A 20,444-nucleotide genomic window follows, 5' to 3' on the forward strand; every position below is an offset into this window, starting at 1 on the left:
AAGAACTCCAACAGAAACAGAAAGCCAAGGAATCTTTTCATATTCAAGTGCAGAGTCCTGGGCTACACTCAGTAATGTTCTTGGTCTTGGATCAAATACATTGAGATAAAAACTGATCTTAGACGGTGGGTTGGAAGATAGTGGTGGAGTAGAAGGATCACAGGCTTGCCTCATCCCATGAACACAACTAGATAACCAATACCTGAATACCCCAGAAACTGACCTGCAGACTGGCAGAACAAACTCCACAACTTTTAAAGGTAGAGAAGAGGCCACATAGAAGAAAGCATGAAGTGCGGTGACAGACTTGGGAGAGAAATGGATCCTTGTGCTGCAGTGGGGAGGGAGCCAGGGTCACAGACAAGGGTGGGACACCGGGGAGCACAGGGGAAAATGGATTCCCACAGTAATTGGCTTAAAATGCACGAGGGGTCTAATTTTGTGACTTGTGGCAACCAACGGGGCTTAAAGCGTGAACTTCTTTCTAAAGGTCAGTGGACTTAGAGGTGCTTGGGTGGCTCAGTCGGTTGAGCGTCCAACTTCAGCTCAGGTCATAGTCTCAAAGTTCATGGGTTCGAGCCCCGTGTCCATCTCTGTGCTAACAAACAGCTCAGAGCCTAGAGCCTATTTCAGATTCTGTATCTCCCTCCCTCTCTCCCCTTCCCCTGCTCATGCTCTGCCTCTCTCTGTCTCTCAAAAATAAATAACTGTTTAAAAAATTTTTTTAAATAAATAAATAAATGGAGGTCAGTGGACTTGGCTGGGATAGAGCCCGGAGGGCCCTGCACTGTTCTTGGAGAAAAGGCAAGCCAACAACTCACGGACATACAGCGTGGAAACAGCAATCTGAAGAGCACCTGGGGCACCAAGTAGGGAGGTTATTTACTCATTTTGGAGTGTATCCCAGAGAGGCAGCATTCATGGAGAGACCACTCTGGGAATGAAGGAACTGGCCATAGCCATCTCCCACCACCACCCTATATGCTACTAAACAATGAATGAGTCAACCAGGAAATCAAAGAAGAAATTTTAAAAATACATGGAAACAAATGAAAATGAGAACACGATGGCTGAAACCCCGAGATGCAGCAAAAGCAGTTTTAAAAGGGAAATTTATAGCAATACAGGGCTACCTCAAAAAAACAAGAAAAATCTCAAACAACCTGACCTTACACATAGAGGACCTAGAAAAAGAACAACAAAACCTAAAAACCAGCAGAAAGAACGGAATAATAAAGATTAGAACAGAAATAAAGGATATAAAAACTAAAAAAAAAATTAAAAAATAAACCCGCAATAGAACAGACCAATAAAATCAGGATCTGGTTATTTGAAAAAACTCAATAAAACTGATAAACTTTGGGGCGCCTGGGTGGCGCAGTCGGTTAAGCGTCCGACTTCAGCCAGGTCACGATCTCGTGGTCCGTGAGTTCGAGCCCCGCGTCGGGCTCTGGGCTGATGGCTCAGAGCCTGGAGCCTGTTTCCGATTCTGTGTCTCCCTCTCTCTCTGCCCCTCCCCCGTTCATGCTCTGTCTCTCTCTGTCCCAGAAATAAATAAACGTTGAAAAAAAAAAAAATTAAAAAAAAAAAAAAAACTGATAAACTTCTAGCCAGACTTATCAAGAAAAAAAGAGAGAGAAAGACTCAAATAAATAAAATAACAAATGAGAGAGGAAAAATAACAACCAACTCCACAGAAATACAAGTAATCACAAGGGAATATTATGAAAAAGTATGTGCCAACAAACTGGACAACCTAGAAGAAATGGATACACTCCTACAAACATATAAACTACCAAAACTGAAATAGGAAGAATTAGAAATTTTTTAAGACTGATAACCAGTAGGGGCGCCTGGGTGGCGCAGTCGGTTAAGCGTCCGACTGCAGCCAGGTCACGATCTCGCGGTCTGTGAGTTCGAGCCCCGCGTCAGGCTCTGGGCTGATGGCTCAGAGCCTGGAGCCTGTTTCCGATTCTGTGTCTCCCTCTCTCTCTGCCCCTCCCCCGTTCATGCTCTGTCTCTCTCTGTCTCAAAAATAAATAAAAACGTTGAAAAAAAAATTAAAAAAAAAAAAAGACTGATAACCAGCAAAAAAATTGAATCAGTAATCAAAAAACTCCCAACAAATAGAAGTCCAGGGCCAGATGGCTTTGCAGGTGAATACTACCAAACATTTAAAGTACAGTTAATATTTATTCTTCTCAAACTATTCCAAAGAATAGAAAAGGAAGGAAAACTTCCAAATTCATTCTATGAGGCCAGCATTACTCTGATCCCAAAACCAAATAAAGACACCACTAAAAAAGGAGAACCACAGGCCAACATCCCTGATGAACACAGATGCAAAATTTCTTAACAAAATACCACCAAAATGAATCTAACAATACATTAAAAAAATCATTTTCCACAATCAAGTGGGATTTCTTCCCCTAGGCTACAAGAGTGGTTCAATATTCACAAATTGATCACTGTGATACATCACATCAGTAAGAGAAAGGTAAGAACCACATGATCATCCATTCATGATAAAAACCCTCAACCAAGTAGGTTTAGAGGGAACATATCTCAACATAATAAAGGCCACGTATGAAAAACTCACAGCTAACAACATCTTTAATGAGGAAAACCTCTCACTTTTCCTAAGGTCACAAACAAGAAAAGGATGTCCACTCTCACCACTTTTATTCAATGTAATACTGAAAGTCCTAGCCACAGCAATTAGGCAACAAAAAGAAATAAAGGGCATTCAAATTGGTAAGGAAGAAGTAAAAGTTTTACTATTTGCAGATGACATGATACCATACATAGAAAACTCAAAACACTCCATCAAAACACTGCTAGAACTAACAAATGAACTCAGTAAAGTCACAGAATACAAAATCAATGTACAGAAGTCTGTTGCATTTCTATACACCAATAATGAAGTAGCAGAAAGAGAAATAAAGAAAACAATCCCATTTACAATTGTACCCAAAATAAGATATCCAAGAATAAACCTAACCAAAGAGGTGAAAGACCTGTATTCTGAAAACTCTAACACACTGATGAAAGAAATTAAAGACAACCAAAAGAATGGAAAGACATTCCATACTCTTTGATTGGAAGAAAAACTATCATTAAAACGTCTATACTACCCAAAGCAATCTACACATTTAATGCAATCCCTATCAAAATACCAACAGCATTTTTCACAGAAATAGAAGAATCCTAAAATTTGTATGGAACCACAAAATGCCCTGAATAGCCAAAACAATCTTGAAATAGAAAAGCAAAGCTGGAGGCATCACAATTCCACACTTCAAGTTATATTACAATCAATGGACCAGAGTAGAAAACCCAGAAATGAACTCACAACGATGAGGTCAATTAATCTTTGACAAAGCAGGAAAGAATATCCAATGGAAAAAAAGATGGTCTCTTCAAAAAATGGTGTTGGGAAAACCAGACACCAACATGCATAAGAAAGAACTGGACCACTTTCTTACACCATACACAAAAGTAAATTCAAAATGGATAAAAGGCCTAAATATGAGGCCTGTAATGATAAAAATCCTAGAAGAGAACACAGGCTGTAACTTCTTTGACACAACCTGCAGCAACTTCTTTCTAGATACGTCTCCTCAAGCAAGGGAAACAAAAACAAACTACTGGTACTACATCACAATAAAAAGCTTCTGCAAAGGAAACAAGCAACAAAACCAAAAGGCAGCCAACATAATAGAAGATATTTGCAAATGACATATAAGATAAAGGGTTAGTATCCAAAATATACGAAGAACTTCTCAAACTCAACTCCCAAAAAAACCAAATAATCCAATTAAAAAATGGACAGAAGACACGAAAAAATATTTCTCCCAAGACGATATCCAGATAGCCAACAGACACATAAAAAGATGCTCATCATATCTTACCATCAGGGAAATGCAAATCAAAACTACAATGAGGTAACACCTCACACCTGTCAGACTGGATAAAATCAGCAACAGAATAAACAACAGGTGTTGGTGAGGATGTGGAGAAAAAGGAACCCTCTTGCACTGAAATACAAACTGGTGCAGCCACCGTGGAAAACAGTATGGAGGTTCCTCAGAACGTTAAAGACAGAACTACCTTATGATCTGACAATTGCACTACTGGGTATTTACCCAAAGAATACAAGAACACTCATTCAAAGGGACACATGCACCCCTAAGTTTATAGCGGCATTATTTATAGCAGCCAAGATTTGGAAGCAGCCCAAGTGTCCACTGATTAATGAATGGATAAATAAAAAGTGTGTGTACACACACACACACACACACACACACACAGTGGAATATTATTCAGCCATAAAAAGAATGAAATCTTGCCATTTGCAATGACATGGATGGAGCTAGACAGTATTATGCTAAGTAAAATAAGTCAGAGGAAAACAAATACCATATAATTTCACTCCTATGTGGAATTTAAGAAACAAAACAATGAGCAATGGGAAAAAGAGAGACAGAGACAGACAGAGAGAGAGAAGCCAACAAACAAACTGTTACCTACAGAAAACAAACTGATGGGTCACCAGAAAGAGGCGGGGGGGGGGGGGGGGAGGGGGGCATGAAGTAGGTGATGGGGATTAAGGAGTGCACATGTGATGCATACCAGGTGATGTATGGAATTGTTGAATCACTATATTGTACATCTGAAACTAATATAACACTATGTTAACTAACCGGATTCAAAATGAAGCTTAAAAAAAAAAGAAAACTGATTTCAGAGATCAATCATTTACTGCCACTGATTTCCACACCCCTTATATTTTCATTTCCTCTTCTCCCTTTATTTTTTCTTAAATTCTTCCTTCCATCTTTCCATTTGGGGGCCATTTGAAAAGTGAGTGTACAACCTTACAAAAAATAAAGCAATACAGATTTTTTTGTTTTCATATTCAGATGAAAACAAACCAAGATAGGAAGGCAATACTGTGTAGGTAAAATTGTTCAGGATTTAGAGTCAGACATGCCTAGGTTTCAATCCTGGCTTTGCCAGAATTTCCAGTTCTGGGAGCTCTAAGTGACTCTGTCACTCTGAGCCCCAGTTTCTTCTTCTATAGATTGGCAATAGTACCACCTTTATGGGTGGTACTTTATGGGTTGTTGTGAGACTTGTCATAGCTGTTGTCAATGACAAGAGACAACAAAAACTCATTAAGAAGAAACTGAACCAAGATTTTGGCTAAAAAAGAAAAGACAATGACAGGTGCCAAAAATCAGGGTAGTTAAGAAGTAACTTACTAGATAAGTAAACACAGGTGAAAGGAATAGGTCAGTGGGTCTCAAGTGGGGTTAAGAGAAAGATTACAAAGGGGTTAGTAAAAATTTTTGTGGATGTCAAATATAATTACTATCTTGACTGTGGTGATGGTTTCATGAGTACATACATATGCCAAACTTACCGAATTATATACTTTAAATATGTACAGTGTATTGTAGATCATTATACCTTAATAAAGCTGTTTAAAAATTAAGGCTTGACAACAGAATTGCAGATAAATGATGTATACAATTTTATACTAAAGACTCACTTCCAGGAGTACATATATTGGAGTAATTTTTCTATTCACAGATCGCTATATTTGATTTGCTAATATTTTGTTAAGAATTTTTTGTTTAGGTTCTTGATGAATATTGGTAAGTAATTTTCATTGTTTTAATGTTTTTCTCTGGTTTGGTGTCAGAGTTATGTTGGTTTCTTATGAGGAGTTAAAGTACCTTTCTCCTCCATTTTTTGAAATAATATTGCTAAGATTGATATGATCTTTGTCTTGAATGTTCAGTAGAATTCACTAGTGAAATTATCTGGGCCGGAAGCTTTCTTTGTGGGAAGGTTTTAAATTATATATTCATTTTCTTTAATACACCTAAGGCTACTCTGATTTTTTATTTCTTTTTGAGTCAGCTTTGGTAATTTGTATTAATACTTGTGGGATACAGTTAAGGAATTTGTGTATTTTCTTTAAATCGTGAAATTTATTGGCTTAAAATTGTTCATAATATTCCTTTGTTTTCCTCTTAATGCATCTAAGATCTATAATGATGCCCCCTCTCTCATTCCTAATGGTCATTTGTGCCTTCTCTCTTCTTTTTGTCAAACTAGAGTGTATAATCATCTTTTCAAAGAACTACCTTTTGTTTTATTTTTCTCTACTGTTTTTCTGTTGTCTATTTCACTGATTTCTGTTGTTATATTATTTCCTCTTTTCTAGTCATTTTAGTTTTCATTTGTAGCTTCTTAAGGGGGAAGAACACTGATTTTAGACCCTTCTCCTCCTCCTCGCCCTTCTTTCTCCTTCTCGCAAACTGTGAAGCCATGACCTGAGCTGAGATTAAGAGTTGTACACTTAACCAACAGCCACCCAGATGCCCTGACCTTTCTTCTTTTTTAATATAAGCATGAGTGTTTCCTTACAAGTACTGCTTTAACTGTATCCCACAAGTATTAAGATGTTATATTTTCACTTTCATTCCATTCAAACTAGTTCCTAATTTCCCTTCTGATTTCTTGATTCAAGCTTTATTATGTTGTTTAATTCTTCAAATATTTGAGAATTTTCCAGATCTTTCCAAATCCACTTGGTCAGAGAATACAGTCTGTATAATTTTAAACCTTTTTAATCTGTCGGGATTTGTTTTATTGCCCAGCAGTATAGTCTTTCTTGGTGAATGTTCAATATATGCTTGAAAAGAATGAGTATTCTGTTGATGTTAGGTGGAACGTTCTAGAAATGTCCATTAGTTCCCATTAGTTGTACTAGTGTTTACATTTTCTATATTCTGGTTTTTTGTTTCTTTTTTTATCAATTACTGAGGGAGAGGTGTGAACACTTCCAATTATAATTGGGGATCTTTTTTCCTCCTTTCAGTTCTGTCAGTTTGTACTTCACGTATTTTAAAGGTCTCACTGATTGCATACATATTTACATTTAGGATTATCATGCCTTCGTGATGAATTGACCCCTCTATCTGAATGAAATGTTCCTCATCCCTGGTTATATTCCTTGTCCTAGTGTCTATTTCGTCTGATGCTAACATTAGCTACTTTATATTTCTTATGCTTTGTGTTTACATAGCATGCCTTTTCTCCTCCTTTCACTTTCAACCAATCTTTGCCTTCATATTTAGTTTCTTGTAGAGGGCATATAATTCTTTCCTATTATTTATTTACTTGATCACTTTCTTTTAATTGAGGGATTCATCTAATTTTGAAGACTAAGTTCTGAAATAAAGTTAGGTGGCGATTCCTCTGGATTAAATATGATTAGGTTATAGCAAAACCATTCTACCCATGTACGGCCCCAAATTAACCAGTCTTACCTTTAGAATAGCAAACCATTATAAACATTAGAATTCTGTAATATTATCTGAGGCTTCCAACCTGAAGTCTAACAGAAATGATTTTCCTCTGAGGTTAAACTGTTGCACCAGCAATGGGTTGTGCCTTTCCTAAGTATCTGGAGAGACAAGTCAAAGTGGAGGTAAAACCAGATTAAGCCTACTTCTACTAAATACTGCCAGGTAATGTATACTGACATCACTTTCAGCTCTCCTAAAATGAGCTTCTTTTATGTTTCCCAAGGTTTCCTTTTACCATAAGATCTAAAACCACATCATCTTTTGACTAGGTAGCAAACCATCAAGTGCTTCTTCTAGGTGTATATCTCCCATTTTTACTGGATCACTTACCTTTCTATTTTATAATTATATGGGACTCTTTGCAAGAAGAGACTCCATCTTATTCCTTTTGGATCCTAGTACCTTGCACTGCAACTGAGAGACTGTGGACCCACAATAAATGTCTGTTGAATGAATAAGTGAATACATGGGACACATGAAGAGAACCTCTTCTATGAGAAATGTGCCTGGAAATCTATTAGAGTCCAGAGGCTGACAAGAAAGAGGAAGAAAGACAACATTCAACCTGCCAAATCCACTCTCTCTTCAACGTTCACCAAAAGGTGAAATTTTCACTTAGTACAACAAAGCCAAAACTACAGAAAGGCATATTTGCTAACAGCAAAACAAACAGATCTCCAGTGGTGAGGGGACGCCTCTATAAGACAAGAGCTATTCAGGGCTTCATTTGTGCCACTTATGTAAGATATTGCGGAAGAACTCTGGCTTGTGTTAGAGTTGGTTCAAGGTCGAACATACACTATCCTGAAGAAGCTCTAATGAATACTGGGCCATGTACAAGAAAAAAAGGTCAAAGCTCATCACTGGAATACGAGGAAGGGAAAAATCATAGATAAGAATCTGAAGTCAGACCAAGAACTGAAGAGGAAAAGATCAAGAGACTAAAAGTCCAAATAGGTGAGGTCAGAGGCTGTAGCCAGAGTTAACTTAATACTGATGGTGGCCTCTTTGTGACTAAGTGCCTTCTTTCAAAAGAGGAGTTTGGAGTTTGCCCTGAAGTCCTGTTCCCAAGTGGTAAAAGCAAGCCCTTCCAGGAGTACCACTGCTGTTTCCTTCAATCCTAGCGTTCTCTCAGTCTTAGAAGACAAGCTTGGGTCCTTCAGAGTATACAGCTGGTGCTGAGGTAGGGCTAGGACACTTTCCTAAGCTCCATGATTTCAGGACTCAGTATCAGACAGTCCAAAGTTTTGTTCAAAAAATAGTCGCTGATATGTTATGGCTTAGTGAGAAAGCACTCAGACTGTGTAGCAACTAGATCTGGGTTTATATCTAGTTCTGCCTCTTCCCACCTGGCCTTAGGTAATTTACTTAAACCAACTCTGTTTCTTAACCTTTAAATGGAAATATTGAGAGATTCAAATTTCATAGAGTTGTGGTGAGAGCTAAGTAAAATAACCACAAGATACTTTCCATTCCACAGGTGGTTATTTCTTTCCAACTGGTAGTGGGTAACTTGACTGGGCCCTTGCAAATGTAAGCATGTGCCCCTGGGACAGGAAAATACACATGGGCATGCATGCACGCACACACACACACACACACACACACACATACACACACACACACACCCCGTGCCTATCTCTCACACCTATCACCCTTCACAGAAGTCAAGGACACCAGGTAATACAGCTCTTTGACATGTAAAAGCAAACATATGAGTCTCTGTTCTGGAACATATACTTTATGTTAAATACCAAAAAGCTAAAATATTGGATGGGAGATTACATGAATGTTTATGATAAACATGAAATGGTCAAAACAAGAAACTGCAAAGTTCTACCTTCTGGCTTTGAGGCCCTTCTCCCTCATCCAAGGCCCCATCCTCTTGCTGGTCATAGGCAGGGCCTCCCAGGATTCGGATTCTCTTCTCACACTGCTTCTTAGCCACAGTCAGTTGGTTAATGTACCTTTTCATATTCCTGGCCCTTAGGAGATCAGCTTTCATTGCAGCAGTTTCTTTACCTTGAATGGGATGGATGGACAGGACCCAGTCAGAGGACAAGGTATGAAAAGGGGAACATAACAACACTGAAAAGATTGGTATCTGATGTGGTACATTTTGTACAGTGGGTATTGTTCATGCTACACACATATGTATATATACTCTCAAAGAGAAACACCATTAATTTCTAAATATAATTTGTACATATACCACTGAAAAATCCTACTCAAGGATAAAACATTAACAAAAAAACCCCTCTCCTCTGTGTATATATACTCACAATGTGCATGTGTGTATGTGTATTTAAATATCTTTACATGTATGTGTAATGTACACAGAGCCATTCATAAGCATGCAGTGAGTGCTCTGTGTCAGGCACTGACGAGGCATTCGGGACTCAAGACCAATTGTTAAATCTCATGGATTTCTAGCAAGGCACAAATCCAAAGATAGGATTAGCAATTACAAGCATAATATGGGCTATAAAGAAAACGTGTAGGTACCCTTGAGCTGCTTAACCAACGCTTCTAAGCCAGGTTTCCCTAAGCAAATTACATTCAAACAAAATGAAAAAGGAGTGGAGTGTGGCAGACAGAGGGAGCAGCAAATATGAAAGCGAATGCCCTGAAGCAGGAAAGAGAGAGCTTTGGAGGAACTGCAAGGGCCCGTGCAGCAGGTGCAAGGGAAGCTAGAGATCCAAAGTGAATCTGGAGGAGGCAGGAGCCAGACGACATAAAGCTGTTTAGCCCATAGAAATAACTTCAGCCTACAGTTCAATAGCACTGAGCGGCTTCTAGTGGGTTTTAAGCAAGAGTAGGTCATAAATGGATTTATATTTTTTAAAGATTATACAGGAAGGATAAAAAAAATAATTGAAGGTAAAAGACTGCAGGTAGAGAAACCAGTTGGAGTAGCCAAGGAGGGAGATGGTGGCCTAAACCCAGGTCATGGCACTGGCAGGAGAGAAGGCTGGAAGCATCTGAGAATGATTTACAGAGAACAGGACCTGTGACTGAGCGGACAGCAAAGAGGACAGTGGCTGAGCAATGTAAAGAAAACAGACGTATCAAAGATGGCTCCCAAGTTTCTGCCACGAGCAGCCATGGAGGTGGTGGGGCCAATTATGAACCAGGGAACATTACAGGAAAAGCAGGTTTATGATGTGGCAGATGATATTTGCCAAAGGTGGTCACGATAAGGTCTTTCATCTTACTTACTCTTTTTACTGTGTCACTTCGACAATCTCCCTCTGAGAAGTAAGATATGTGCTCCCTTTTCTCGAATCTGGGTGGGTTTGTGATTATGGAGTAAGTGAGGTGATGACTTCTAAAGCTAGACTGTAAAAGGCCACTGACCTGGAGCCCTGAGCTGCTTGGTAAAGTCATCCAGCAGCCATGAGGCCTCCATGCTTTGAGGACGCCTGAGTGGCCAATGGAGACATCTCCACGGAGAGGCCCCCCCAAGACCACAGCCCTGGCTAGGACCTCAGCCCACATCCAGTGGCACCCTGGCTCCGTGTGCATACACCATCCTAAAGGTGAACCGTCCAGCCACAGTCAAGAGAGAAGAGCCACTCCTGCCGAACCTGCTAAAACCGCCAATTCGGGTGCAGAAGAAGTACCTGCTGTTTAAGACACTGCACTTTAGGGTGGTTTGTTACACAGCAGACAACAGGCAAATTAAAGGCATTTGGCTACCTAAGCAGAGACATAAGGTGTGGAGTTCAGAAGCGTTCAGCACTTGACGGTAGCTGAAGTCGCGGGAGTAGAGACAACCCAGGAAGAACTAAAATGGTCCCAGTACATAATCTAAACAAACCCTACATTTAATGGCGAGAAAGAAGAAAAGAAGCTGGCAAAGGGGCTGGTGAAGGAGAGACAGAAGGTAAATGTGAGAGTGCGGTTTATGGAGAAAGAATGTCAGCAAAACAGGAGAAACAGTATTTCTTGTCTGTTACTGCAGAGCCTCCTAACTGGTCAGCACGCTTCCACCTTCACCTCCCCTCCAGTCTTTATCTCAGCACAGCAGCCAAGGCAAACCTATTAAAACATCAACCCAGGGGCACCTGGGAGGCTCAGTCGGTTAAGCATCCGACTTCCACTCAGGTCATGATCTCACGGTTTGTGCGTTCGAGCCCTGCATCGGACTCTGCACTGACAGCTCGGAGCCTGGGAGCCTGCTTCTGATTCTGTGTCTCCCTCTCTCTGCCCCTTCCCCACTCATACTCTGTCTCTCTCTCTCTCACAAATAAACAAACATTAAAAAAATTAAAAACAAAAAACAAAAAAACATCAACTCAATCACATCATTCCTGTGCTCAGAAACCTCCCCCAGACCCCCATTTCACCTGCAGCAAAAGGCAAAGCACCTTTAAGGGGCTCTAAGGCCCGACACTCTCCAGGCTCATCCCCTCCTACTCTCCACAGTCAGCCACACCAGCTTCCTTGCAGTTCCCTCCTTTTTAAAATAACAGCTTTATTGAGATATACTTCACATACAATTCTATTTAAAGTGTAAATTTAACTGCATTTAGCGTATTTACAGACTATGCCACCATCACCACACTTTTTTGAATACTTTCATCACCCCCAAAAGAAGCGAGGTACCCATTAGTCACCCCAACCCTCTCAGCCCTAGGCATCTTTATGGGGCTTCCTCTATGGATTTGCCCATTCTGGAGACTTCATGTAATGGAATCACGTAACACGTGGTCTCTGGTAACTAGCTTCCTGACCACCCTGGGTGGTTCCCTGCTCAGGGCTGTTTTATGCCTCCTCTCAGCGTGACCCTTCCATCCCCCACGGATCTGCATGGCTCACTCCTACCTCCTTCAGACCCTCAGTTCAGGTCTCAGGGAAGCGCCTCCCTGGGCACCCTATTTCTAACAGCAACCCCCACCCTATAACACTGCCTTTCTCCCTCTCTGCTTTACTTTCCCCATAGCACGTATCATCACACTTCTATTTGACTTATTTATCCTGTAAGTAGATCCTCTGAAGGTCGGCATTTTGTTTATTTATATACTACTGTATCTCCAGCACCTATAACAATGCCTGGTAACACAGTGGAGCTCACCAAATGTTTGCTGAAGGAACAAGTGAGCTGTGTCCAGTATTACTGAGAGGTCAACAACAAAATAGCTAACATTTTGCTGAGTGCTTACTATGTTTCAGGTATTATGCTTCTCTACAACTTGGGCCCTAAAGGAGAGAAATAGCATTCTCACCTCCCATTCTTCAGTTTACTCCAACAACATGGTTTCTACTCCTCCTCTCCACCAAATCTGCCGTTGCCAAGATCACTAGTGACCTCCATGTCAAATACAGTGGAAAGTTTTCAGTAGAGTCTGGAATCAGACTTACATTATTCCGGGCTCTGACACTTAGGAGTTATGTGGTCTCAGCAAGAATTTTTTAAGGTTTAATTTAAAAACATTTACGATGGCATGTTTCCTTATGTTGGCATTATATAATTTCAAGTAAAAGCAAAAAAACTTACACAAAATTGATTTTTAAACATGACTAAGCATTTAGTCATTTCCTTGTGGAAAATGGACTGGCTTTGCATACACAACATAAAGGCAGGGGTGGGTTGAAGGAAGGCTTGTTGTTGTTGTCGTTTTTAATGGGGGAGAGATGAGCTGGTTTTAATGCTCATTTAAGAGAGAGAGAGTTGAGAGTTAAGAGAGAGAGAGGAGGGAGAGGTGAGGTGACAGATGGGGAGTGGCATCCAGAAGACAAGCAAATAGATCAGCTTTGGAAAAAGGCCACTACAGTAACATGGAAGACAGAAGAGAAGGTGTACATAAAGCAAGTTTGTATTCTGGTGCCTAGAAGCTAGGGCGGTTCCCCTCACATGGTCTCTGTTTCCCCAAAGTAGCGAGTAAGGTTATCTGCTGAGAGTGAGGTAAGTAGAAAGGGTGAGTGGTCAGAGGCCTGTGGAAAGCGAGGGGAGTATGAAATCCCCTGTGGAAAGCACAAGAGCAAGCTCCCTTCGGAAACAGTGAGATTGTTTTAGGCAATGTTCAGGGCCATGTTCAGGGCCAAGGTGAGCACTCGATAGATATAAATATTCCTAGGCAGGTCAGATCAGCCTTCTGGAGGTGGTCATAATGTGCTTGGCTTAAATCAGAAGTACCCACAGTAAAAGAAGGGAGTCTGTGTACTGCTTCTTGGTGCCTCTTAATGTGGAGTCTAAGTAATGTTCTATAAAACTCAGCAGAGACCATCAATTCCCTAGGACGATCACCATTACCTCTCCCATGTTCCACTCAGTCAATGTGTGCAAATGCCTGAAACAGTACCAAGGCAGGCTGAACAAGTAACTGAAAAGACCTAGAAGAGTACCACAAAACATGTGATCTTTCAGAAGCAGCTTTTGCCAGTACTTAGCACAGAGGGTAACAGGTAGACTTCAGGTCAACAGACGGCCTTGTTCCAGAGGGTCTGTCCGATATTACAGGATGACTTTTCTGTATGTGTGTTGAGGGGATATTTTCATTTGACTTCAGTAATAGTTTCTCAACTTGTCCTACGCTTGGCTGACAGGCTCTAACCAAAGAACTTAGTAACTCAACATTCTTCATCATCATCATCATCATCATCAAATACTTAAATAATATTTGAGTCCCCTTAGTGGCAGAGTCCCCTTAGTGGGAAGATAAAGGTAAATGTAAGTCTTTCCCCAAATTAGTCTGTCACAAACTAGGATGCTTTGTGTGTGTGCCTAAAGAAATACATGCTTGGGACAGTCACATTTTCAGAAAAAAAGTTTTCATTTTTAAAACATGTATCTTTAAAGTCTCAATTTGATACATATTTAAAATACTCTTAAGTTTGGGAACTAAAGAACTTCCTTTTATAAAATAAATCTATACCACAATTTTAATTTGGGGTTAAAATAGGCTACTAAAGAGACATATATAGCAAGAAACTGACACACATTTATCAACACCACATTCTTCTCCTAAGAAAACATAAAAGCCTTTCTAAAAGCACAAAAACTAGAAGCAAACTCCAAAGAGAAGGAAGAAAGAAGGAGAATAAACCATCTAAAACCCAGCTGCAGGGCTGAGAAGAATATTTTTATGTTCTACTTGAATGTCGCCTGCTCACGTGAATACGTTCTTGTTTGTTAAAGGGCGATACAATGCCATTGTCTGATCACAAAGCTTGTTGCTAACAAATTCAACAGCAGCTTGTTGCTTAGAAAATTCTGTTTATTTTTGCCTCAGAAAACCAATGCCACGTTCAGGGCTAAATGACTAACATGGACCTCATGCAGCCCATGTGTCTGTTGCACAAAAATCCTTGTAAATCCGCGATGCAGATGAATATGCTTTGTGACCTGAAAACCCATTCAGCCCGGAAATATCCAGGCCAAGAAAAGTATAGGCAAGTGGGTTCGCGACAATACACTGTGGCCCCGCTCAAATCAGATTCATGTAGCTGCTTCTCTGTAGAGCGTTAGCTGCATGCTGTGCATCGTTACAAATCGGTTAATCACACAACTGTTTGATCTAGCTTTAAAAAGAAAGCCAGGGAGATAAACAGTGACGGGTGAAACAATGGTTGGTAGCGGCTCTTTTAAACTGGTGCCAAGATGGATATACAAGTGACAGAGTATTCTAAAGCAATTAGTTATGAATATTTACTGTTCTTCCTTCTGGAAAGTCCAGATTTTAGTGAAGTCAGAACAAAAGAAAACGGGTTCACTGGGTTCTTTGCTCAAAGAGAAATTTGGCTTAGACGTTAGGTGAACAATTTTGGCTACAGAGACATTACAGTAGACCTATGGACAACAGCGTAGCACTGCTTTTTGCTTTAAACCTTCTGCCCATGATATAGTTCTTCCTTAAGCAAGTGAGAGTGTCTTACAGTAAAATACAAACACCAGGGAGAACTATTAAGCACTGTTCCTAAGGAGGCAAAGGAGAGAGTGCAGTCATTTACAGTGCAAACTAACGACTCCAGAAATAGCACAAGCATAAATGGATTAAAATGGCACCATTTTATTTTTTCAGGTACTAGCTAATGTCGGGAGCAGAGTATTGTTTCTCCTGTCCCGGCACGCTACCAGATCCCAAGGCATCTCCTAACAGCAGCACTCTCAGCAGGTTGATTGGGGGATTCAGGGGACAACAGAGCAGGGTTTCTCATCCTGGACACGAGAGACATTTGGGGCTGGGTAAATTTGTCTTGTGGGGGCTGTCCTGTGTAGAGCAGCATTCTTGGCCTCTACCACTAGATGCCAGTAGCATCCCTTCCCCCAGACGGGACAACCAGTAAGGTCGCTGGACATGACCAAATGCCCTAGGCACCCTGGGGGACAAAACTGTGCCTTGCACCTCCACCCTACAGAGAAGTACTAATATAGAGGTAGAAACTCTGTGACAGTAAAGTAGACAAGGCTGCACACTCACCCCTTCCCCTGAATCCCCAGGATGTGGTTCTCCTTCCCAGGATGAACAGGCCTCCTCATGCCCCCCCAGGCCCTCAACATAAAGAATTAAGGGAGCTCCTCACTGGAAAATGTTGGGCCTCTATTCCTCAACTTGTGTCCACAGATGAACAATCCTTTGAGTCTCCACTGTACATGTAAATACAAGTTTTTTTTTTTTTTTTTTTAAGTTTGTTTTTGAGAGAGAGAGAGAGAAAAAACAACCAGGGGAGGGGCAGAGAGAAAGGGAGACACAGAATGCGAAGCAGGACCCAGGCTCTGAGCTGTCAGCACACAGCCCAACTCAGGACTCAAACTCACAAACCCTGAGATCATGACGTGAGCCAAAGTCAATCACTTAACCAACTGAGCCACCCAGGTGCCCTTAAATGCAAGGTTTTTTTCTTTCTTTCTTTCTTTTTTTTAATGTTTATTTATTTTGGGGAAGGGGCAGAGAGAGAGGGAAACACAGAATCCGAAGCAGGCTCCAGGCTCTGAGCTGTCAGCACACAGCCTGACACAGGGCTCCAACTCACGAACCGTGAGATCATGACCTGAGCCAAAGTCAGACACTTAACTGACTGAGCCACCCCAGCACCCCGTAAATACAAGTTTTAAGAAACTCCCTTGAGGGGCGCCTGGGTGGCACAGTCGGTTAAGCGTCCGACTTCAGCCAGGTCACGATCTCGCGGTCCGTGAGTTCGAGCCCCGCGTCGGGCTCTGGGCTGATGGCTCAGAGCCTGGAGCCTGTTTCCGATTCTGTGTCTCCCTCTCTCTCTGCCCCTCCCCCATTCATGCTCTGTCTCTCTCTGTCCCAAAAATAAATAAACGTTGAAAAAAAAAAAAAAGAAACTCCCTTGAGAGGTGGGTTCAAGAAACAGGTATGTATTTACCTAGGGACTGGTCAAGTTTCAAAATGAAAAATGGTGCTTGATTTCTTAACATGAAACTGACACCAGTTCTCAGCAGTTACTAATCATCACAAACTTCTTCAAAATTATCTGAAAACCACCTCAAAAGCTGCCCGAGAACAAACGAACAATCAATCAATACATATATATATATACACATATTTATCTTACTTTTCAACTTGAGGCCAGTATGTTCTTTTTCAAAAAGAACAAATGGGATTTTCTTATCATACCGAACACCCGGATTTCATAGTCTGAAGTGTCACTCCACTTTAGTAGAAAGAGTACTTGAGGAGTAAGCAGAAATCATAGCAGGAGCTGATGGCGGAACCACTCACGTTATCATGGGAGAAGACTACAGAGATCTTGTAGTTTGACCTTGCCCAGCCTGGTCAGACATGCTTACAGCACACTTTCTACTTCCTCCCTTTAAATGTCTCAAGTACTGAAACTTGTAGTACTTCCTTTGGCTTAAGGTCCTCCAACATGCTTGCGATATGTTTTTAAAGTAATAGTGTCATATCAACTATATCCACACAATAAATTACCAGGAGAGTCCTGCTCCCAAATTGGAGCCATGAGTTGAACAGGTACAAGACACATACTTAGAACACAGATCTGGCCCAATAATTTGTAAGCTTCTACCAGGACTTTCATAACATCTACCTTTGTGAATAAGCAGCACGGTGGGAAGAGACCAGGAGTAAAAATTAGGAGACCCGAGTTGAAGTTCCAAATCTGTGTGTGACTAACTAGTTCTAGTTACACAGGGTATGTTGCTTACTATCGCTGAGCCTGAACTTCATTTGTGTAAATGTGGGTGTTAGAATATGCGATGATTAAAGTTTTCTTGGGGTACGGAGGTGGAAGGACTCCTACAGTGTTGGGAGACTACAGAGAGAGTACTGGGCGTGCCCTGAGCCCTTCACCCTTTAGGCCGAGAACGGGTGGGGGCCAGGGGGCCTGGCAGGATGCTGGCCAAGGGATAGCAGGCGCTAGAGGCTGCTGTACTCACAGCAGGAGGGCCGCTGTGGCAATGGGCTGGGGCATCTTCTAAGGTCAGGCAATTCAGAAATTAGGAGCCATTTGTATCAGATTACAGCAATGCTCAAAAATCAGATCACACCAAAGCACAAGAAAGGACCCTGAGAAGTCCATTAGAGTCTACAAATTAGCTACCCTCTTTCAGGCAGAGACACCTTTAAATACCAAATCAGACAAAGAAGGTACATATTATCTTTTAAAATAATTCCTAATGGAAACCATTATGGTTCTTATCAGCAATTCTGTGTCCATATACACATGTAATATGTTCTGAAGTTCTTCTACAGTTCTGCTTGATATATTCGATTTTGAAACTGTTTACTTATACCCTAAAGAAGATGAACAACTTGACCAAAGCCTCCCCATCTATACTATGAGCATCACTCCCAAGGGTGTACTATTTATATTTAGCAGTTTCTAGCAGACTCAAATCAACATCACATCCTTTGTTGTAGTCAACTGAGGAATTATCACTCTTGCATCACCTTAACTATTCTTAATAACATTCCAGGATTCAGAACAGAAAAGAAGGCTTTAAAAAGGGAGCTGAAATACTGGACTTATTCCCACCAAACTGCAGGGAAAGTTTAGCCCGTGTCCCCATATTACTTAGAATTCCTATACTTGACCAGTGTCTTAGTTCATTCAGGCACCTATAACAAACACCACAGACTAGATGGCTATCAACAACAGAAATTTCTTCTCATACCCCTGGAGACTGGTAATTCAAGATGAGGGTACTGGCATGGCCAGGTCCTGGTGAAAGCCCTCTTCCAGGGTGCAGATGACTATGTTTTTGCCATTCCTTTACATGGTAGAAGTTACAGATCTTAGGGCACCTGGCTGGCTCAGTTGGTTAAGCATCCAACTCTTGATTTTTTTTTTTTTTTTTTTGGCTCAGGTCATGATCTCACAGTTTGTGAGATCGAGCCCCACATCAGAAACTTTGGGGTAGGGTCCAGGAATCTGCATTGTAACAAGCCCTCCAGGTAACTGTGACACACACTATAGTTTAAGAACCACTGCTCCACAGGATTAAGTCGAAACTTCTTAGGATAGCTTACAAGCATCTTTAGTATTGGCTCCTGTCTTCCTATCAAGCCTTGTCTCTTCATTACATGCCAAGCACCAGCACAGTATCTCCCTTGACATGGCTTATACACAGGAGGCCATTCCACAACTGTCTTCTTTGTGGACATGTGGTACCATCTACCCACATCCACCTGACAAGGCCAGAAGGAAATGAGAGCCACTCGATTGTTCCAACTCAACTCTGCTACTCTAAAGAAAAAGTCTTTCTGGACCACCTGTTCCAGGTAGAGCGGACTGTTCTGCACATCTGTGCCACGACTAAACCCTGAACATGCAACGCTCACTGCATTTATCGAATGGTACTCTAAGTTTGTATGTGTGTCTACCTGTCTCCTTGTTAGACTAGGATCTCCTTGAGGTCAGAGACACTTTTTTTCATTGCACAGCTGTACCTAACACATAATGGCATTCAAAACACAGTTTGTTGAATGACTCAAGACCTACCTCTGGTGATTAAGACTTCCTTCAGAGTATATCCCTCTCTACTGATAAAAACTCAGGAGTTGTCTCACCTACCCAGAATCAGGGGAAGTGGGGTTGTGATCAGAGAAGAGAAATTCAAGATAAAATATAAAGATAAGTAGGAGCTACCTAGACAGAGTGAGATTGAAAGTAGGGTAGCATTCCAAGAAGAATCAGCAAAACAGGCAAAGAATATGAGGCAGGATGAATCACGGTGAGTTGAGGAAATAGAAACATTAGTGTGGCTAGACTACAACAAGAGGGAGCAGAACAGCAAGACATAAGGCTGAAGACAGTAACAGGGACCAGAGCAAGCAGGACCTTGTAGATTTCACGTCTAAGAACAATGAAAAGACAATGAAGGGTTTTAAGCATGGAGGTGACATGAGGATATCTGCATGTTTTTTTAATCATATGACATCAGTATGAAAAATATATCAAATAGGGGCAGGCGTAGATATAAGGAGACCAATTAAGCTATTACCATAGTTCAAGAGAGACTAGTGGTGGAAGATGGTGGTTTAGAGAAAGAGAACAAAGTTGAGATATATTGTGAAGGTCAAACTTTGTGATGATAATGGACTAGTCATTGTATACGATGAAGAAGGAATGAACAAAGATGACTTCTAGGTTTATGACATATGGATGGGTGATGATATCATTCACTCAGACTAAGAAACTAAGAGGATGACCAGTTATGTGGTACTTTGATTTGCACATTTTTTAAAAACAATTTTTAATGTTTATTTTTTTGAGACAGAGAGTGTGAGTGGGTAAGGGTCAGAGAGAGGAAGACACAGAATCTGAAGCAGGCTCCAGGCTCTGAGCTGCCAGCACAGAGCCCGATGTGGGGCTCAAACCCATGAACTGTGAGATCATGACCTCAGCAAAGTTGGGTGCTTAACTGACTGAGCCACCCAGGCACCCCTGATTTGCACATTTTCATTTGGAAATGCCTTTAAGATACTCAAATAAAAATACTGAGTAAGCAGTAGTAAGTAGAGCAGAGAGGTTCTGTAGATGGAAATTTGGAGATTTATCAGCATATAGATAAAGGAAAAGAGAAGACCAGCCTGGGAATGGGTATAGGCAGTGCTACCCAGTAGAACTTCT

General features: G+C 41.1%; 1 protein-coding gene across 3 annotated transcripts in view; it reads right to left on the reverse strand.

Moving 5' to 3' along the window:
• SNX25 (sorting nexin 25) overlaps positions 1 to 20,444 on the reverse strand; it is a 131,318-nt gene that overhangs the window by 35,127 nt on the left and 75,747 nt on the right. For all 3 annotated transcript variants that reach the window (XM_047091819.1, XM_047091817.1, XM_047091818.1), the window contains one exon: positions 9,223 to 9,404. In XM_047091819.1, the coding sequence (XP_046947775.1) occupies positions 9,223 to 9,404 (182 nt within the window). The remainder of the gene's footprint in view (positions 1 to 9,222; positions 9,405 to 20,444) is intronic.

This window comes from Lynx rufus, unplaced genomic scaffold (genome assembly GCF_022079265.1).
Source record: "Lynx rufus isolate CCGP_SWC_20201006 ecotype Redwood Valley unplaced genomic scaffold, mLynRuf1.p SCAF_3, whole genome shotgun sequence".
Taxonomy (NCBI): domain Eukaryota; kingdom Metazoa; phylum Chordata; class Mammalia; order Carnivora; family Felidae; genus Lynx; species Lynx rufus.